Source organism: Micromys minutus, assembly GCF_963924665.1.
Source record: "Micromys minutus genome assembly, chromosome: X".
Taxonomy (NCBI): Eukaryota; Metazoa; Chordata; class Mammalia; order Rodentia; family Muridae; genus Micromys; species Micromys minutus.
This window is the reverse complement of record NC_137970.1, coordinates 111867213-111890068: the sequence shown is the minus strand read 5'-3', so window position 1 is coordinate 111890068 and position 22856 is coordinate 111867213. Positions and strand designations below refer to the sequence as shown.

The 22856-nt window shown below is 40.5% G+C and overlaps 1 protein-coding gene across 2 annotated transcripts in view; it reads right to left on the bottom strand.

Annotated features, from left to right (window-relative positions):
- Window positions 1-4898: 4898 nt before the first annotated feature.
- SLC9A6 (solute carrier family 9 member A6) overlaps window positions 4899-22856 on the bottom strand; it is a gene marked incomplete at its 5' end in the record, with an annotated part of 54936 nt that continues 36978 nt past the window's right edge. Inside the window, 5 exons of one of the 2 annotated variants that reach the window (XM_080911109.1) lie at window positions 4899-7857; window positions 12298-12403; window positions 14776-14855; window positions 17893-17923; window positions 19000-19089. In XM_080911109.1, coding sequence (XP_080767235.1) covers window positions 7585-7857; window positions 12298-12403; window positions 14776-14855; window positions 17893-17923; window positions 19000-19089 — 580 coding nt within the window. In that variant the 3' untranslated portion in view covers window positions 4899-7584. The remainder of the gene's footprint in view (window positions 7858-12297; window positions 12404-14775; window positions 14856-17892; window positions 17924-18999; window positions 19090-22856) is intronic. The other variant, XM_080911108.1, reaches the window with a different exon arrangement.

Genomic DNA, 22856 nt, shown 5'->3' with positions numbered 1-22856 from the left:
ACAGTTTGGTAGGTCAAAAGTCTGCAAAGGCTCCCACTGGAGTAAGTCCACTAGTGTCCCACACTCTGGCTTCCAGACACCTTCACCTATCTGCAAAGTGGCCCAGGTGGTGTGCATGTGGGGTTGTGTCTGTGATCAGCTCTTCTTCCCTGAGCACAGCCAGGAACAGTTCATGAATTTTAAGAACCTGAGTAATTCAGATGGGCCCATTTGTATAGCCCAGAATAACCTCCCCACCTCAAGAGCATTCCATTGGCAATCTTAATTCCTAAGTTCCCTTTGAGTGGACATTCCTGGTGAGTTATATTCTGCAGCAAAGCGAAGCACCAGCATTCCACCTAACAACCCTATTCTAATGCATAGCCCACCACTAAGAATGTGTTCTCCTTTAGGCTCAAACAATGGTTTAAACACCTCTGGGCTGTGTTTCCCCTGTCCTTAGCCCAGATGAGTCGCTAATAGTCTGTGGACTGCCAAGTTAGAATTTAAAACACTGGTTGGCCAAACTTGTTAAATATCAAACTCCTGGCTCCTGTTTTCTTTCTTCTTCTTCTTTTTTTTTTTAAAGGAACTCTGTTGAGGTCTTTTTTGAAGTGTTAAAAAAACCAATTTTGTAGCTTCCCAGGGGGTCTAATTGCCTTTATCTTGCCTCTCACACAAAACTAGTCTGGAGATGGGGGTGGGAGCAACTTTGGTTATCTGACCAAAGTCTTCCAGATCTCTCAGATGAAAAACCAGCTCATATAATTTGTGTCTGAGCCACATGGTAACACAGCTGTACAAGAGACTCAAATGAACATTAGGCAGCAAAGCCTCCTGACTCCCAAATCAACCAAGAACTGACTACTTCCCAAGGCACTTCGGTAGGCTCAGTATCTAAACACTGAGCCACTTCAGTTCCAACAGAACAGGTGAAATTAAGTCTCATTTCCAAGAAATACTCATAGTGCTTTTGATATATTTTCCCATCACTACAAAAGAAATGACATGGCCAGCTAAGCTCTGTCTCTGCAGAGGGACCCAGTACCCACCTGATTGGCACCATGTGGGGAACTTAGTATTCAAGCTGAAATGAAGGGCAGGGCTTCCTAAGGTACAACTATAATGTAGGTTCACAGTAAGAGACGGGGGAGGGGGGAGGAGGGAGGCTATTTTGGTTACCAGAATAAACAGGGAAAATAGACTCATGAACTTGAGGCTTTAGCTGTGATTGCAGCAGCCAGTAAGGCAGCCCTCAGTCTTCACTGTGGCAGGCACTTGGGACCCTTCCAATGTGCTGAACTGGAGATTCTGAAGGAAAGCAGCCCAGAGGATCTGCAGTCTGTGAAGTGTTTTCCGTATCATATTCAAATAGCACCTCATCAGCAAAAACATATAGAATATCCAACCTCAGTCAGACTGCTTTAACGTACAGCACTTCATCTGATCCCCTAATAGGCCTGGCGGGTATTTGCAGCTGGAATCATAGTCTACCCACCTACCGCAGTGCCTGGCATATGGTAATAGCTCAAGAACTGCTCACCGAGTCTCTGACCTGTCATAATGTTATAAAGAAGTAGGCCCGGAGATTCAAGTAACTTTCTAAATATTCCACTATGCTATCTTCCAACTGATTCAAGGACAAGAAGACTTTCCTTCCCGTCAACAAAAATGATTAGAGCATCTTCTCTGAAGCATTCTTCTCTATTTAGCAGGATTTTCTTTTTGTGCGTTTTTTTGTTTGTTTGCTTTGTTTTCTTTTTCCTGAGACAGGACGATCTTACATACCACAGGCTGCTCCCAGATGTAGCTAAGGCTGGGCTTCAATTTGGGATCCTACTGATTGCTGACTTTCATTTAGCTTCTCCTGTCCCTTCCACTCTCAGCCCCTCTCCTTGTGTCTTTTACCCTCTGTCCCATTTCTTGTTGGCTAATTATCCACCCTTTAACCATTTCACACATGCATGAGTTATGGTTTTCTTTCTCTGAAGGCAATGTAGACTAAAAAGCAGGGTGCCTTTAGCTCAGTCCTCCTGATGAGTCTTAAGAGGAGTTGATGCAGCCACATACACTAACCAAGCCAGGGTGGTCTCAGGTGTAGGGAAGATAGAAAAAGAATGGGGTTGTTTAGCCTGAGGACACAAAGACTCACAAAAGCCATTATCAGCTCTCCTTTTCAAAAGCCCTTAAGGTGACACACAGAAGGGGGTCGTCTTACCCCCATATGGGCAGGAGGTTGAAGGGGTTAATTTTGGTTCAGGGAACACATTCGGCTTTTGTTAACCCTGGAATTTGAGTTCTGTCCTTGCGACTGATTGGCGAGTGCTGTGAGGACAGCTCTGTTTCTTGCTAAATTATACAGCACAGTGTATGTTTTGTCACTCAACAGACACCAGGCTAAAGGAATGCCACTTCCCTCTGCCTGGGACGGTCCTCATCACTTCACTCAAGCTGGCCCTCGAATGACTCTTGAGATCTAAACTTAAACATCACTTTATGAGAAACACCAGTCCTCGGATCTCCAGATTATGGGGCCTCTCCTATCACTCTGGGGAGGGTTCTTACATTTTGATCATAGCTTTTCTACTACCACATTTGAATGTATTACTTAAAACCAGTATATCCCCCACCCTCAGTAAAAATCAAGTAGTCCTTTTTACATAAGTGATTCCCAAGTACCCAAAGAGATGGCTGACAATTTCTGTACAGCACTTGGCACAAAGCTCAGACTGCTGTTCCGTTGTTTGCTGCTATGCCCACTGTAAGTGGCTCACTGTATGAGTTAAGGATCCCTGAACAGACAAGAAGAAACAACAAAGCTTGATTAGGTCAGGCAACTGATCAACATCACACTCAGTAGCTGGGCCTGAGTTTGAACCTAAATTTGTATAACCCTAAAAACCCGGGCCTTTACAACACTAACCTGACTTTTATGAACACAGAGCCATCATTTATGATCACATACTCTGGCATAAAAGCTAGGCCCTTGGTGAAAAGGCTAAGAGGCAGGGTAAGGGAGTGTAAGGCACTGTGGCCAGCGTTGCTCACAGATTGGATAAGATACAGGAGGAGCCCTTAGCTAAGGGTGTCAGAATGTTCCCATCTAGACAAAACCGTGTAAGGCAGCCAACTGGGCAGGAAATACAGGATAGAGCTAAGGTTTCACATCTTCTTCCCCAGTCCTGAGGAAATCAGAGTTGGTGGGCAGCTGGCTTGAAGTGTGTAACTCCCTGCCTCACTTTCAGGCTGTACTTAGAGATTAGCATGGAGCCTATGTCTGGAGCCATTAAGAGTAGTGGTTAATAAACTGGACTATTGATGTTAGGTGTGGTGGTACACGCCTGTAATCACAGTTCTCAGGAGGCATGGATGGGAGGCTCATTTGTTTCAAAGTCAGAATGGGCTACACAGTGAAATTAAAAGCCAGCTTGACCTTTATGGTAAGGTCCTGTCTCAAAAACAGAACAACAGACTATGAACTTTTGGAACCAGGCTGAAGGTGGATTTGAGTCGTAGTTCCATGGGTTCCAGCTATGTAAACTCTGCACTTCTGTCTCAACTGAAAGATGAGGGTACACTCGCGTTGGAAATTAAAACAATAAAAATAGCTTGTAAACACATTACCTGTACCTAAGAGGGACTCAGAAATACAACTATTAACATTTCCTGTTTATTTTTAAGTCTCATCCTGTACCATCTTGATAAGCGTTTTCTGTCAAGAATTTTCAAATTAATAAAAAATATCTATCCTTTCAAGTCCTTTATATTCTAGCACTAAATTCGCTTAACCAAGGTACTTACTCAAACCTAATACCGGGTTCTGTGTGCTGATAAAAATAGTTGGTTCAAGGTAAAATTTTGTCAAGCGTCTAGGTGTCTCCCACCTGTGCCCCAGTGACTGAACCATGCATGAGGAAGGAAGCTGACATGTACAAGGCGACATCATGACTGAAAGCACTAGTTGTACCTTTAACCAGGTTGGACAAAGCTTTTGTTGGCCAACTCTGTGATGGCTATTCTCAGTTGTCAACTTGACTGTATCTGGAATTAAGTAAAACCCAACTGGGCACACCTGTGAGGGACTTTAATCCTTTGAAATAGACTTACTTTTAATCAGTTGTTGAGGTGGGAAGATCTACCTTTATTTAACTGGGGCCATACTATCTGCTGACTGCCCATATGAAGGACTTAGAAAAAAGGAAGTATTTGCTCTTTGCTTGCTTGATCTTCCTGGCAAATCCATTCCTTCCCTGGCACTAGAACATACTTCTTCAGGGCTCTGGTATATACTGAACACCAGCTGAGACATCCAGCCTCATGGTGAACTCTTAGATCTTTAATTGGCAAGCAGCTACTGCAGGACTGTATGGACCACAACCTTTAAGTCATTTTAATAAATCGTGTGTGTGTGTGTGTGTGTGTGTGTGCGCGTGTGCGCATGTGAATATGTTACTATTCTTGATTGTCAACTTGACTACATCTGGAATTAACTAAAACCTACATGGTTGGGCACATGTGAGGATTTTTTTCTTAAGTAAATCACATAAATTCTGTAAATTTCATTCCTCTAAAGAATCCTGAGTAATGTAAACTCTAACCCACAAAACATCTCATGTACAAAGAGAGACATATGTTTAACATGAAAGATTATTCATATGGTCATGCTTTACAGGCAAACCTGGGACTGCCTTTCTACCTAACCCAGTCCACAACCATCTGACCTGCTGTACAATACAACTATTTTTACCACATTCTCTGCCATTTCACTAACAAACTACAAACCAATGTAATGGAACTTGATGGTTTTGACCAGTATTTCTTTTTTAAGATTTATTTTATTTACATGAGTATACTATAGCTGTCTTCAGACACACCAGAAGAGGGTATTGGATCCCATTACAGACGGTTGTGAGCCACCATGTGGTTGCTGGGAATTGAACTCAGGTTCTCCGGAAGCACAGTCAGTGCTCTAAACAGCCGAGCCATCTCTCCAGCCTTGACCAGTATTTCTTAAATGGTACAATTGTGACCATAAGCAAATACATTTACCCTTATACCTAAGCATCCTAATTCTGTCACCTCATAAGTTTTCTGTCATGTTTCTTTTTTAAAAACTGTCTCCCCCTTTTTCAGTACGTATTTAGGTAGAAAAATAAATGAAGTCAGCATTCTTTATGTCTCTCTAGAATAAACTGACTCAAATAACAGTGAATGGTTATTTGCAAGGCTATAATTTTTTTAATGACAGATTTTCCTAAAAGAAACCGCTATAACATCTTTCCAATTACTCCAAGGGAAAACAAAATGCACATAAAGATTAGACGTCTAGTACTTTAACAGCACGCTGCCAAACACAGACTAGGATAAATGCCAAGAGATCTTAAAAACAACTCTGAGAGATGCAATGTTCAAGTCAATCAAACATGTAGGTTCCACAAACAACAGAAAAACAGGTCCACAAGCAGTTCACTCATGCATGATGGTAACTCACACTGTACTTCATCAAAATTCATTGACGTGCTTAACTCTAATGACTGTCTCAACAGAGATGCCTTTCTCTTTGCATGGGGATGTTGTACACAGACAAGAGAGGGGGAAACTGTCTTCCAGATGAATACATAAGTACAACAAGCTTCGTTCTCCTTTGATAAAGTACTGAAGGCAGATTTAGTGGACTCAAGCGTTATCAGTTTCCTTAATGAGAAATCTTATGCATGCTAAAAAGAGACAGGTTACATAATTTGTCATGCTAAGTATTTATAGCCATTTTCATAATGTGAGCTCAGTAACCTGACAGAATAAAAAAGATAGTAGTTAAATCACTGTATACCCTTTAACAACTTGAATAACTGTGTGGGTCAATGATGCCGACATTCAAAACCCCTCAAACATACATTAACAAGAAATTATTTACTGCATGAAGAGCCACACATCATATAAAATGTACACTTCACAGGAGGAGTTCCTGCATAGCAGGAAAGTCACTACCACTACATAACAAATGGCTACGCCAATAGTCAAGGCTGCCACAAAGGGTACACCATGAGAATTTCTCTAAAACGTCAAGGAGTGTTGGCAATGGCACAGAACCCTTTTGAGAGTAAGTACGTGTTTTGTTTGAAAGGGTATTTTTCAGTGGAAAATTTGAACATCACATAAGTAATCAAGTTTGTAATTGGGTTAGATTTAAGGCAATGCTACTCGGACCTGAGGGAGAAAAAAAATCCACAAAATCTGTCTTTTTTTCCCCTCCTGAATCAGGAACAGGTCAGAATCAACATCAAAAAGTATTCTCCTTCCAACTGTTCAATGTACCTTTAGGTATTTGCAGCATTACAAAATAGAAACCACTTTCATACTATGAATATGAAATAAAAATTTGTTCTGTGCTCTTCCTCAAAAACCATCAAAACTAACACATGGCAGCTTAGGTGCCTATTATTAAAAAGTAACACAATGAGGACAACCACAGCCACTTTACACCAAGAGAATCCCTTCAAAGACACTGCAGGGCACTGCATTTCTCTCTTATGGCTGCCTCTGGTGTAGTACAGAACAATTGTGGGTTGATAAATTAATTTTCACATCAACTATCAACTAACAAGTGACCACTAAACATAATGAGTTTAAAAATTTTACATTTTGCTCCTGTTTGGCTGCTCAAGAGCAGCAATTTAAGTCGATATAAAAAACTTCTGATGACAAGGCTTGCTATACACACAAGGAACATAATCAAAAATGAAGCAGCAATTACATTTCCTATTTCAACTTATCTGGTAAAGACTATTTACATATTTGGGAAGAGAGACCTCCAACGCCACCATTCTATGCCCCACGTTCACTTGCTCCAGCACCCCCAAATCTGTAACAAGTGCCCTGAATGATATACACCTGTACATCGGCTAAGCCAGCTGGATGCAATTCCTATGGTCTTGGTGTGAAAGAAAAGAAATAAGGTCTTGGAGGTCATTTGTAGCCTTCTTTCTCAGAGCATCAATGTACTGTAGTCAAGAAATCTGTTCTTTCACATCAATGGGGGGAAAACGGCCCCCACACTTCAGTCCCCAACCTGAATGGGGTGAGATCAAAATGCCATCAGCTCCTTGCACCACAAAGGGCCACCAGAGAAAAGGGAAAGAAAAAGTCATGACAAAGGCAGCAGCAATCAACAAAAGTTTTTCCAACAAAGGAACCTCTCCTCCCTGGGTTCCCGAGGGAGTAACAGCTCCCCCTTACCTCCCCTTCCCTGCCACACACAAATTAATTCACATCACAAGAACTTGGTGCTCAGATAAATATAAGAAATGGTCAATCTGTCACTTTTTATACTTTAACTGAAACGTAAAACTAACAGAACACACAACATCACTGTGAAAGTAAGTTTCTAAAACAGACCTGGCTAATGTAGCACAGCCAGCAAAACTTAAGAGAACAGTTTTTTCACAATCTGCCATGTGCAGGGTATTTGTATTCTTCCTATGCCATATAAACAGCATTTATATAGCTTACACATTCAGAGACATGCACTAGGACTTGTAGGTAGTACACATTTCTTCACAATCACATGTGCAAAGTTTACAAACCACTAACTGAGTATCAGAACGCTTAGGCTGGACTGTGTCTCGTATCATCTAATGAATTTAATGCAGGTTCAGAATCATCCATCGGAAGAACCAGGCGTGTCCCACGAATGACTAGTTCATGGTCCCCAAATGTAAGCTCCCGATCCAAGGCATCTTCAGAACTGTTGCCTGTAAATCTCCTTGGAGCACTGGCTGTTGCGGACTCAGTGTTCACAGTGGAATCCCCATACGTCAAACTGATATCACCATCATTGAGAATGAGATCAGAGTCATCATCTTTCAACTGCTCCTGGTTCTGAATACAAACAAGATAAGGTTTAAGAGCAATGAAAGAATCCAAGCCAAGTAAGGTGGTAAGGTAAGGTGTGTTTTTCAGAAAACTGTTCCCCAAAGGAGATAGATCATTTGAGGACACCTAGTTAAAATGCCTCCCTACTAGACTACCATACTTGCCATAAAATCTAGTCCTATCCTTGACATAAAAGACAATGTGATTTGTTCCTTTCAGCTTTGCCTCCCTCCCATCACCAGCTGCCACTCCTGCTCCAGCAGCCCCATGCTGTGCAGGATGGACTACAGGATTGACAACTGTTCCTCTCTTCAGTCTTTCTCTTACCTCCCAGCCGGTAGGCATTCGGTCCCTTCCATCCCTTTCAAGTTACTAGTCCTGCGAATGACTTACGCCTGGCAGGGTTCTTTGATCTTTCAGCTCTACACTGGGTGTCCATCCTGTGTGTGCCCACAGCGTCTGGCCCTTAGCCCTTTGCTTGCAAGTAGTACTCGCTCTTGCACATTAAAAGTTTTCCCTCACAGGTCTTCAAAGTCATTTCTCTGCGTCCAGGGAGCAGGGAAACAGATAAATATCCTTATATTCCAAGACTAAGTGCTTCCTTTTCCAACCACATAGCACACCTTAGCATATGAGACACAAGGAAACTCTCATCACACAGTTGTTTTCCAGGTTCAAAATCTTTTGTTCTAATGGAAAAAAGTTTTCCAAAAAAACTATACTTGATATGGTTCTATAAAATGGGGGGAAACGCAACAATATATAGCCCCATTTGGACAAGACAAAACATATATGTAGATATAGAAATGTCAGCACTCCATGTTGAGTTGTTGGTGAATTTTATTTGTGTATGTGTGCGTGCATGCATGTGTGTATGTGTTTGTGTGTGTTTTTGCTATCAGAAATTCACTATTCCTAGACATTTCCTTAAATACTCAAAGATTAAAATAAAAAAGTCAATTGAAAAAGTAAGTCCCAAAGTGGAAGACTCAGTCTTTCTTAGAAAAAAATAATCCAACATACAATAAGGACACATGCACCACAATGTTCATAGCAGCCCTATTTATAATAGCCAGAAGCTGGAAAGAACCCAGATGTCCTTCAACAGATAAATGGATACAAAAATTGTGGTACATTTATACAATGGAGTACTACTCAGCTATCAGAAACAATGACTTTATGAAATTCTTAAGAAAATGGGTGCATCTAGAGAATATCATCCTGAGTGAGGTAACCCAGTCACAAAAGAACAGACATAATATGCAGTCACTGATAATGGGATACTAACCCCAGAAAGCTCTGAACACCCCAGAAACAACTCACAGACTGTGTGAAGTTCAAGAAAAACAAAGGCCAAATAGTGAAAGCCTCAGTCCTTCTTAGGAAAAAAAAAAAAATATATATATATATGTATAGCACTCTCTCAGTGTGGTATACCTAGACCTTAAATCATTAATAATCCAAGAGCTAAGAATATAGCCTTGTGGCAATTTTTGGTATTCAAAGATCATTGTGCTTTATCTATACTCACCAAGGAATCTGTTTCCATGTTACGTTCTGTCCTACATGTACTTCATGCTTATGGTAACTGGTGGGATTTCAATGCATGCTATCAAACCTCTAAAAGAATTAAGTACTGACAAAAATATTCATATAGTGTTATGCCAAAATGCCTTTAAAAATCTGTATATGTATCCCTCTTTTTAAAATAAAGTTGTAAGAAAAAAAGAAATAGTATTTTCTAAATAATTCCAAAATATTAAATTATTAGTTAAATAATCTGTGCTTTATCATTATATAGTTATTAAAGACAAAAGAATTATGTACTTCAATATTTTGCTGTTCACTACAAATATAAACTTATTTTCTCTTACTAAAAATAGTCAATATAAGGTTAAAAAAAAGAAAAAAAAGAAGAAAAAAACCCAACAAGTGTATAGCACCCACTCAGAGTGTGGTACACCTAGACCTTAAATCATTAATAACTCAAGAGCTAAGATGATAACCTTGTGGCAATTTTTGGTATTTAAAAATCATTATGTTTAATCTTTACACACCAAGAAAACTAACTATTTCCATGTTATGTTTTGTTTTACATGTACTTTATGCTCATTTTAACTAGTAAGATTTCAATGCATACTATCAAACCTTTAAAAAATCAAGTGCTGACAAAAATATATTCATATAGTTTTATGCCAAAATGCTTTTAAAAATCTGTACATTTATCTCTGTTTTTTTAAATAAAGTTGTAAGAAAAAGAAAAAAAAAAAAAAAGAAAAGGTAAGTCCCTAATAACTAATTGGCTGAAACCACTTCCTGTATAATATATAACTAGTTACAATAAACATAACTAGTGTCAGCCATTTGATTAAAACAAAGCTTTGTGGCTAGTTTGCAGGTCAGTAGGGACTCTTTACCACTTTCTAATTAATTTTCTTGAAGTTTGAAGTCTGGAAAAAATGTAAAAGGCACATACCTTTTGATCTAGCAATATCCCTTTAAATCAATTCTACATACTTATAATTTATACCCCTGAACAAATTTATGTGTAAAAGTATATTTGAAAAAACAGACAGTCACTGTAAATACTGTTTGTAACAGCATGAATGAGTCAGGCCACGTGCACAGAGAAATGACACCAAGTGGTGCTGAAGCATCAAGGAATGCCAAAGACTGATAAGAAAGCATCAGAAGTAAAGAGAGAGACATGGGGGAGAACCAGTCCTACCTCTGTCTTAACCTCACACTTCTAGCCATTTAGTGTCATCTGTTACAGCAGTCCCAGGGAACTCATACAGTGATGTGCTGCACTGCTCCATCCCACAGGACACATAGTTGTCTCTTTTGTTTGTGAGTTTTTAAAGGTTGCTGTTGGCAGGTTTGTTTGATTTTGGTTGTTTTTGCTTGCTTGTTATTGTAATTTGAAACCAGGGTCTAGCTTGCTCTCTATGTGAGGATGAGCTTGGGATCCTGATCCCTACTGCCTCCACCTCTTAAGGGATGGGATCACAGATAAGTGCCACCACACAGAGACAGAGGGAGAGGAGAGAGGGAGAGAGAGGAAGAGTGGGAAAGAGAGAGAGGAGAGGGTGAGAGGAAGGGAGGGAGGGGGAGAGAGAAAGGGGAAGAGAGGTAGGGAGGGAGGGAGAGGGAGAGAAAGAGAGATGGGGAGGCAAACACACACCCTTTTGGCTGTGAATGATGTAAGTTATTGGGTCTCTGAAGTCTGAGAGCCAAGCGTCTGCATGAGCCAATAACAGGCCTATGGAGAGTCATGTGGTGCAATGGCAAAGAACAATGCTTGTATGCAGAGCCTGGGCCACATGGGAGACAGCATGGAGCATTCTCCCCACACTACAAGCACAATCTGTCAAATGACTCAAAACAAAGGTACTAGCTGCTGCTGCCCTGGCCCAGGTGCCATCCCTACACTGCTCTCCCCCCTTTCAATGCCCCCACCCCGCCCCAGTCACTCTGTGGCATCTGCTCTAACAAACTGCAAAGGAGGACACACTCAACTGAGGTGTCCATGCCTACAGGGCTTTACTACAGCTTCCCACTAGGCTGGGCTTCTAGCATTCTTATGGCTGGTGAAACTGCTAGGATTGCAACAGGGAAGTCCAGTCAATGTTTACATTTTAGAATCCAGATTAGTTAGCACATCTTTCACTTTCTTCTTGGGTGTAATATTTACCAAACCATCAATCATGTTAGTAGATAGGGAAAATATATGTACTCTAAATTCTGTCTAGCTGTGTCATGGACCAGACATGGGTGTACTTTCCAAAAATCCCAACATTATGGATGTTAAATCACAGAACATCTGTTACATTTAACAGACATTCAAACAGTCCAGGAAAGCACAGTGTGGTGTGGCAGACTATGTCTACTACGATTTCTTTTCTGTTGGAGAAGCTCCATAATATCACATTTTTAAAATTTAAATAAATATAACTAAATCTAAGAAAAATGGTTTGAGCATCCTCTCAACTGTATTGTGATGAGCCTAATGAAGACATGGAAACATACATACCCACTGCCCAAATCAGGCCACATATGGCAAATAAATTAAAGCTGGCATAGAAACAGAATGAATGACCTACTAAAATCACCTGCTGGAAGAGAAAGAACTCATGTATTTTCAAAGGGTGATATCTCTATTTACCCATTTCATGTTCTACTCAGCTAAATGTGTTTAAATTCTCTCTCTTGGGTTTTATACCTCAAAGACCGAGAAATTCAAACCAAAGTAAAATAAAACCTAACCCATAGAACAGCTAAAGTGAACTTGCTAAAGAATTCAATTAGTATATAAAAGCTGCTTACTTTGGAGCAAGGTTGTACATGCCTGGAATCGCAGTTTGAGGTCAGCCCAGGGTATACAGCAAGAACCTGACTCAAAACAAGATCAGCAAGTGAATAATGAAGTAAATAAATGCCACTTACTTCATATGCTTGGGGGCTGGTCAGGCACCTGGCGATCGGCCCGCAGCAGGCTGGGAGTGTGGTAGTCAGAGGAGGCCCACTGTGGGTCAGCAGGGGCTTCAGGTAGCTGTGCACACATGGTTAAGGAAGGGCTGCCGTCATCTCTGCATGTATTTAAAACAGCGAACTTGTGGTTGGTGTTGTTACAGTGGTACTAGGGAGCAAACCCAGAGCCTTGCACGTACTTTGCAAGGCTCTAATGACTCCTAAACTACAACACAGCCCCACACAATACACTGTGTGGGATCATCGCCACAGCTGCTGCCTACTTCAGAGGCTGGCAAAGGGTTTTACTCGTGCAAGCTCATCCCACTGCCAGACTCCAGCAGGAAGGCAGCAAAGGGGGACCTTCTATTATCTTGATTTCACAGACAGGGACACTGATACACAGGTCAATGATCTACCTAATGTCTCACAATTAAGGAAATGGGGATATATCTGTTAATTGATACTGGTCTGATTTTTAATGAATCTTTACACAATTGAAGCTTTCTCTATAAACATACTCTGTCTACAAAAGCCACCATAAAAAGAAATGATAAAGTCTCAGAATGCTAAATATAAAAATGATTCAGGCCTGTCTAGTACTACTGAGCAGGGATTTTTTAACCAAATAATGTGGCTAAAGAGTTCTATGCTTAGGTGTGTGGGATGGTACACACCTTTAGTCTTAGCACATGAGAGGCAGAGGCATGCTTGGTCTACAGAGCAAGTTCCAGGACACACACACACACGAGAGAGAGAGACAGAGAGAGAGAGAGAGAGAGAGAGAGAGAGAGAGAGAGAGAGACAGAGAGACAGAGAGACAGAGAGAGACAGAGAGAGACAGAGAGAGACAGAGAGAGAGAGAGTCCTGTGTTTAGAGAAATAAAAGACTGTGATTAACATGCAAACATACTGAGCATAGAGAAACATGCAAACATAGGAGGATCATAAATTTCAGGCCAGGCTTTGTTAAAAACAGCAAAACAAGGACTGAGGCAGAATTGCTTATCTAGTATGCACAATGCTCTAGATCTGAGCCCCAGCTCACTGAATTATGGTTATACACAACCTTATGGCTAAATTACAAAGATGATCAGCTTAGGAACAAAGGAACAGAAAGAATAAACATGATGAATTTAAAGGAAAATCAAAATCAGATAGATCTAATTCATGCTGATAGCATGCCGAATTAGAGTTAGTCCTCTATGAGGCATGTTAGCTGAAAGTGTTACTGATGGAAGAGAACACAGGTCACCCATTCTGCTACAAATACTTACACATATGTTTACATGGTCAGTAGGCACACAGGGGTAGATGTTGGGCAAAACTCATTAAACTATATCCTTAAGATTCATATCTTCATTGTATTTAAATTACAACTCTATTGTAACGGTCTAGATACATAAAGGAACTGAAATCCAAACTGATGAATAATTAACGCTACTAGGGCTCTGGGTGTTAAAATGACTAGAGTCTAGTTTTTGATCTCTATTCCTACAAGATTATATAAGTAAGTTCTTTTTCTAAACTGGAATCATTTAAATTATTTTGTGAATTATATAGAAAATGTAAGTTTTATTCTAGAAAACTAAAAACATGTTAAGTAGGAGGAATGAAAAAGCCCTAAGAGATATGGGAATGGCATACATCCAAGATTCTGGTAATGGAGCCAGAAATAATGACATAATCTTTAAACAATTTAAAAGACCGAGGCTCCCACTCCCTAATGGGAGCCTTAATGCCACAGATATGCTTGAATTTTTGTAGCCACGTGGTGATTTAATTTTAAAGTACTTGCAAAAATGGAGGTGAAAATTTAGTCTACATAATATAATAAATGGCTTCTAATCATGAGGGGAAGTGTATTTTTCCTATACAAGGCTTATGATCACAAAGACATTGTGCACTGAGAATATTTAGAAAGATACAATGTCCCCTCACCCCAGCATCCTGAGCAGTCAAGCACACTGTACTGCACTTCAAGCTCATATTCTTCCCTAAGGCTTCTACAGAAGCAAGTACACTGACAAGCACAGGATTCTCCCAATTAGCCTAAGGACCTCAAATACCGGTCTTCTCAATAAATAAGTCTGTATCTAAAACAAAGAGCCATGCCATTTAGGCTCTGGATTCTTTCCATAATAACCAATGCCTTTTGGTTCCCCGGGTTTGCAGAGGAATTCACTGGTGGGAAAGTCCTTCTCTAGTCCGCTGATGAAGAGAGGTACATTTTACATTCTGCTTCAGGGAGGCAGAACAGCTGTTCTGGGGCTGCAACTGCAGCTTAGTGCTAAAGTACATGTTTAGCATGCACGAACCACTGGGTTCCTCTCCAGTACCCCTGCACACACACAGATGCATTGGTGCCCACATGTGCACATATGAACAGACCGAACTGTTCATGAAACTGTACGTATCCATGCCTGTACTATCATGTTTTATCATTAAGGATACTTATGATCGAAGTTGTACCACATCCGAAAGAGCCAGGCGCTCTCTGCTTTGGTGGTTCTCCTTTCGTTGTCAGGAACACCCTGCAGAGAGATGATACACCAATCAATACACAAAGGAGTGGAATCAGAAACAGAGACTTCACCAAAGATAGTGTCCAACACAGGCAACAGTAGACAATCAGGGGCTTGTATAATGCAACTTTTGTGTAGGAAACTGAAATGATTTCCTAAGTATCTCTGTGACTCAGGTGGCTTGCTAATTTATGACTCTATTACCACTTAAGAGTCAATGCGAGGGCAACTAAAGAAAAGGAGGCTAGAAATCTGAGGGAGAAAAATGAGGGAGGATGTACAGTAGAGGTTGGAGGGAGAAAAGCAAAATGGGCAAAAAATAATTACAAAATTATTATTAAAAAAATCAATGAGGGGCCTAAGGAGATGTCTCTATGAGAAAAGTACTTGCCGTGCAAGCATGAAGACTCAAGTTCAAATCCTTAGAACCCACATGAAGCCAGGCATAGCAACAATTCTTGTAAATCGAACGCTAACAGAATGAGATAAGCAGTGAAGACAGGAGACGCACTGGAAGCTCACAGAGCAGCCTGGTGTCCACAGTGATCAACATCGAAGAGGGCCAATTTTATTTTACCCAAGGTTGTCTGTGGGACTCACACACATGCACAAACACACACTCATACTAAAGAAAACCCCTTAATCTGAAAGGCTTCCACCACGCATGCAGTGGCACCTATAGAAGAAAACATCTCACCCTATCTTTGGAGAGCTGTGTCATGAACTTCAAAAATAACTGGTGTTATCAAAGTTGCTACTATGTGCAGAACACAGTGTCAAAATGAAGACAAGAAAATGCTATGGTAGAACTTACTGGCCAGGAGGGAAAACTAACACAGCAAGCAGTCAACTTTTATAATAGCTTTCAAAACTATGAACTGAGCTGTCCTTATTTGTAACACAGCATGCTCAGTCCTTGGGCAGTCAGCCTATCTCACTCCAGTCGTGGCTCACTGACATTAAAGTTTGGCCAACGTTCCTTCGTTCCCTAGGTCTGAACTTCTTCCCGTATAAAGTACAAGCATCACAGATCCCCAGACCCACAACAAATGTCCCATGGCTCTGTAACTTTTCTAAGGTCACACAAAAAAATTAGAGTCTGGATTTTGTCTCTTTCCTGCCCTTTCTAATCCCCAAATAGCTTGCTTTTGCCTCAACATGGTTTTAACACATACATTAAAAACTATAAAAAATATCCGAGAACATCACATATGCTCACAGCACAAAAGAACTCCTGAACTTACCTATACTGTATTAAATTTCTCATGCCTTCACTTATTTTATTTAAGTTCTGATGCTGAGGCTGGAACCAGGACCTCATGTAAGCTAACTGCACAGTCTACCCGGGATCTATAGTTTTGCCCATGGAACCGCCTCATTTAATTTTTTTTCCCTTCACTTCTTTTTAATTTCATCATTCTTAGTAATACTACTTTTACTACTTTTATTAGTGCTGCTGCTGCTGTAGTGTGTATTATGGGATATCTTCTTCCAACATGAGTTCCAGGGACTGAACTTAGGTCATCAGACTTGCTCGGTAAGCTCTCTTACTCACTGGGCCATCTCATTGGCCTCGCTTTCACTGTAAAGCAAACCATCTTCAGATCTTACCATTTCATTACTGTGCACTCTTAAGCTCCACACAGACTAGAATCTTCCCCAAGCTTCATCATGGACATAATAAGCATTACTGAGTAAACAATGCAATTGGGACATCCAGAGGAGCTTATTTTTTAATTGTATTTATTTTAAAATTGTATTTATTTTTATCAGTGTGTACATGCATGTGTGTTGAGAGTAACTCTGTGGAGTCACTTCTTTCATTCCATCTTTACATGAGTTCCACGGATCAGACTTGGGGTGTCAGGCTTTTCTAGCAAGCACCTTTATCCTCTGGATCACCTTGCTAATGTTCGTCCATAGGGTTATGAAAGCAACGGAAATATATTTCTTTCTGTCTACCACAACTAGTAGTCACCCATCTGCCTCTTTCCATATTTGTCCTTTGTGGTAACAAGGGTAACAGGGCTGTGTCAATGTAGTATTTTATGACAGAGGCATAGGCACTGGAACACCATGAGCCCTTGGACCTATCCCAGAAGCTTACAAAGATAGGGGTATATATAATATATATAATCTGGTTTTCCCGAGGAATTCTACTTTAAGACTTTGACCACAAAACAGGCAGCTACTTTCTCTCCCCCCTACAACACACAGACTCGTCACTCAAAATTAGCATTTAGGAAATGAACTGAGTAAAAGTTTTCATTTAAAGCACACACTTTAGAAAAAATATGCCATGACTTGTCTCAGGAAATAGAAATTATGTTTCAAAAGGTATTTTCCATCTTCAAAACCCTCATGTATGATTTCTCATCTAATGTGTAAAAGAGAATTCCTTATCTGTGGTGCCCAGAAACCATTAAAAAAGAGGGTGGAAAATACCAGAAAAGGTCTCATGAGGGCAGACAATTATGCAGAGCTCAGTCCACAAGTCAGGAGCTCACAGCTGAGAAACTGACACACGGAAGGAAGGAAGTGAGGAGCTGTGTTAAAAAGGCCTAGGCTTAGGGTAAGAAAGTGTAAGCCCTAAAACATGCAGGAGAGACCAGCTGGAGCTTCAGAAGCTTCAAGGCAGTTCTCAAGGGCAGCTGCTGGTCATCCAACTTGAAAGTTCCACAGGAAGGGCAGCTGCGGTGGGACTGACATCAGAGAGCAGCCTGCATGCGCAACTAGAGTGGAAAAAGGCACCCTGTGCCAGAGCACTCACTTGAACAGCCAGGAGCGCTTAAGAGCCTATTCTCCTCAGTGGCAAAAACCCAGGATGGCCACAGAGAGGAAAGCTGTCACCCTTGATAGCCACTTACAGCCTAAACTATGGCGCTGTTTCTATGGAACAGTGAGGAAAGCCAGAAATGATGTCAGTTAAAAGCCGAAGCAAACAACAGTATCAAAAAAGAAGCATGAAGTCTAAGAGGGACAGTTTTCTTTCCAAATGACTGAACATTGGGCAGAAATGCCAGGGACAACACGAGCACATATTTACCAAATGTTCCTGGTCTGAATCAACACCAACCCTAAAGGAAAAACAAAGAGCAAATGAGATTTTTTTAAATCCAATGGAAGGTCTACTCACATATATTTATTGTCCATAAAATGCTTTTCTCAACACAGAAGCTCCAGAATGGTCTCTGTTCTCTCTCTTCTCTGCTGCCCGCCGCTTTCTTTAGCAACAGCTTTGGGTCTAAGGCAAGCAGGGCAGGCATTGTATTTCTAAAACCCCACTTACCAGTTTCAGTAAAATAACACTTCTGAATGTCAGTCCACCCTAAGCAGTGAGGAAGAGGAACACTACCCTAGTCGTCAGTAAGAATGATTAGAAAGCTTCACAAACAAAGCTGGTATTTTGCTCTCATGGCAAGACTGTTAGGATGACAGAAGAGGGTCCAGTTCCAGGAGACTGCAGGGTAACTGACAGACATTAGCCTTGGTTTCTCATAACTCCTGTGTACCTACATCAAATTCCTTCTTTGGACATCCTAGGGAACAAGTTCCTTAGCCAGTTCTCAGTCTCTTATCTACTCTAAGAACTTCAGCTCTGTTCTTTCTCCTACCCTGCCTGTCAGGTCTCTCCTTGTCATCCATCCCTGCTGTTCCAGCCTCCATTCTGACTCATGGATTCTGTTGAGTAAGCCTTTCCAGCTGCCAGGCTCTCCTCCAGAGTTAACTCTGCAAAGCACGGAACTCTTTAGGTCACTGTTTCACAGAAGCTTCTGAGAACAGCTCACAATCCTTAATCCTTTCAAGTGTAAAGTCCTTTAGAGGACATTCAAAATTCTCCACACACTAGTAGCCACCCATACTCCAACCTACCTTCCCCAACAGCCTGCTATTTTCTTCCACGTGCCCTGGAATACTCTAACCCAGGCCCTTTCCCATGCCTTTGTCAACTCCAAGAGTCAAAACTGGTTTGGGCTCATGCCACTCATTCCCTCAGGTGACAATGTGTGTCCCCTCACCTTTCTATTCCCTTGTCAAGTGCCAGTGTCACTGCTCTATGACATGTCCACACAGAGTCACCTCCCTCTGTGCTTCTGCAGTCTTTCTAAGTTCTTCATTACAAAACACATCACAGTACAGTATAATTATTTACCTGTCCGTCTCCCCAAAAAGACTGGGAGCTCCTTGAGGGTAAAGGCCATGTCTCAATTCATCTCTGTATCCCCAGAGTCTAGCATAGTACCTGACACACAATAGGTGCTCAAATGTTTATTGATTCGGTTAGCAACTACAGATAGCACAGACAACACAGGAGAACAAGAAGCTGGAGCAACATCTGCAAAGACAACACTCAAAAGAGGAAAATGATACAAGACTACATCTGGAAGGTGAGGGAGTCATGGTCAAGTATTTGAAAACAGGAGGCTGCGACCAGATTCAAAACTCAAACAAAGGTTCATTTGTTAAAAATGTCCAGAAACTGTTTAATAGTTTCCCAGTCACATTGGACTCTAACCACATTTATGTGTCTCAAGTGACACCTAGTGGTCACAATGATACAACACTTAGAATGTTAAAATGGCACTTTGTCCGAAACCAATGTAATAAACATTTACAGAACACTTATTACTTGCCAGGCACTGTGCTAGGCACAGGGCATAGACATGAATTAAACATGGTCCCTGTTCTCAAGGGGCTCACAGACTAGTGGAGAAACAGACCCAACTACAGCAGACTCACAAAAGAGTTTGCCGTTAAGGCAGGATGGTGTCAGGACTTCTCCAGGATAATTTCTAGCTAGCTATGTGAGTTCAGTCATTCTGTGGGCCCTAAGAACAACCCATCTAGTATCACTGCAAAGTGTTCTTGCAGGGATTAAATGAAAACAATGTGCTGAAAACGTTTCATGTGCTTGATGCATCACTAGTGCTAAGTGGTAGGGAATATTGGATTAGAAATATGAATGGGCTAATTGCTGTGACGGACAGACCCAATGCTACACAGCAACTCCAAGAAAAAAAAGAGTTCAGGAGGGGGGAAGGGTAGTAGTGTCAGTTCTTGAGAATGAAAGAGAATCACAGGCCTAGTAAAGGCTCAGACACAAAAAAGTGCAAAGCATGTGTGCTAACTAAACCATAGGGAGCCAAGTGTGACTGTCACACATGTGAAAGGATTCAAGCTGATTAACTCACTAGGGATCTGCTGCTTCCAAGACACATGAATGTGGTCTCTTTACACTGAAAATTAGACCATTTCTTTCCCTTGCTTTATTATCCTCAAGATCCCTACTGAATTTTCCAACCCAAAGTCTTCTCTACATAGTACAAGACCGTACATAAGAAGGGACAAACTACAGCTCTTATGCACACCCAGTGGTAAATAAGGTCTTGGAACACAGCCATACTATGTGATCCCATATCACCCAGATCTGGGTAGCTGAGACAAATATCACATAACCAGGGAAATCAAAAGGCTTTGCTACTGGTCCTTCACAGGTAGTTTTCAGAATCCTGATGCCTTCAGGTCTGGTCCACCTTGTTTTCTACTTACCATTTGATCACTCTCATCATGCAAGCTTTTCTCTGTGTCAAACAGGCCGTATCTGCTCCTGCCTTCGGGTCTTTGCTACTGATTTTTTCCTCTGTCTGGACTGCTCTTCCTGGTCATTGTTGAACTGGCAGGGTCTTGCCACTCAGGCAGACTGAGCTAAAATATAACCTCTCTGAGAGACCTTCTATGGCTTCTTCGTATTATATAAACTGCATTCCCAGGCACCATCACAGCATCTTAATTTCCATCACATGTAGAATCATCTAAAATTGTCATGCTCGTTTATTTATTTACTAGTGTATTATCACTTTCCCCACTAAATTGCAACAAAGAACCTTTCTACCATTTTTTTTTTTTTTACTGCCACTGTCCTTTTGAGTAAGGCTATTTTATTTTAGTATTACTGGCATTTTGGGCCAGGTAATTCTTTAGTTGCAAATCTAGATAGCAGCCTATTCCATGCCCTATAGGATGCTCACCTCTGCCTACTAAATACCAATGGCAGTCCCTTCTCCTAGCTGTGACCAACCAAAATAACTCCAGTATGTTGTCAAATATCCCCTGAGGAAACAGAATAATCTGCTAAGAACCAGTGGGTTGGAGGCTCCACCAAACATTGAGTGCTCAGTAAATATTACTTGAAATATTGTGCAAAGAGCTTTGCAGATGCTAGCTCACCAAATCCTTGCAACTCTGGAAAATAGGTGTCATGCTGCAGATGTAGAAACCAAGGAAGAAGAAAAGACCAAGAATGTAAAAGTTAAGTTTGGATGCACACGAATCTCCAATAATCCCAACTTATTAGCCACTTCAAAGTTTGACTAAAAAATGTCGGGGCAGGAAAGAAATGCTTAAACTATAGCCTTTACTCCCAAATATAGGAAGGAAAACACAACTTTTTAGGCTTTAAATGCCAATATAAAAATAACTAATAATTACAGCAATACTAAGTACTGCAAAATACTGACTTTTCTATGTTGATTATTAAGAATTTACTAACAGTTAAAATAGAGAAAATGGAAGATTTGTGATATAACTATTGAGTAAATGTGATAATATTTTAAGCCAACACATATTTAGAAAAATTAAAACAATAATGTGAATTAAGACTATATGTTTCTCAACTGTTTGACATGCTAGTCTTCGCTGCATTCAAAAAAGTATTAGTGAGGACTATATGGGCTCACTTGAGAAAGATATGGGAGGGACTAGAGGGAGGAAGGAGATATACTTCTATTAGTCAGAAACATATTTAAATCTGTCTGGCGATACCTCAGAAAATTGGATATAGTACTACCTGAAGACCCAGCTATTCCACTTCTGGGCATATACCCCAGAGACACTTTAATACACAACAAAGATATATGCACCACAATGTTCATAGCGGCTCTATTTATAATAGCCAGAAGCTGGAAGGAACCCAGATGTCCTTCAGAAGATGAATGGATACAAAAATTGTGGTACATATACACAATGGAATACTACTCAGCCACCAGAAACAATGACTTAACCAAATTCTTAAGAAAATGGCTGCATCTAGAGAATATCATCCTGAGTGAGATAACCCAGTCACAAAAGAACGGACATACTATGCAGTCACTGATAGTGGGATGCTAACCCCAGAGGCTTGCACTCCCCCAGAAACAACTCACAGACTGTATGAAGTCCAAGAAATAAAGAAAACAAAAAAATATACATATATTTACAAAACAAGAAGACTTTGACTATTTCCATGTTGCGTTTTGTTTTGCATGTACTTTACGCTTATTGTAACTATTAGGTTTTCAATGCATACTGTCAAGCCCTTGAAAAAAATCAAGTACTGACTAAAAAAATATATTCACATGGTTTTATGTAAAAATTATTTCAATGTCTGAAAAAACAGTACTGACAAAAATGTATAATTTTAAGCAAAAAATGTTTAAAATCTGTACATTTATCTTTGTCTTGTAAAATAAAGTCGTTAAAAAAAAACAAATTGAATTTCAGTAAAAAATTATATCCTTGAATGTTTTACACACTAGACAAGAGGCTGTCTGCTAAATTGTATCAAATAAATGTTTAAAGTTAAGAAAAAAAAAGAAAAGAAACATATTTAAAATTAACATATGGCTTGTTCACACACAGGTCAAAACACTGCAATAAAGCATGACTCCAAGCCGTACTCTAAGATATAAAGGCAATAGGTATAATTAAGCCTCTAATGCTGCTGCCAGGCAGGTAAGAGGCTCATCCAAAGAGCTTTCAAATCTAGTGATGTAGACGGAAGTCAGTGTGAATGGGTGGGATTTTGTTTTCTCTCTTGAGGAGGATGGTAGAGCAGGGACTTGTTTGCTCGGTGTAGAAGACAGCAAGGAAAACACAACTGACTCTTCATTGAGCAGTTTTTCTAGGCTGTCTCACAATGTTTTACTCCTTCTGAAAGTGTCTTCAGTTATAAGTTTTAGAAGGTTCGTCCTT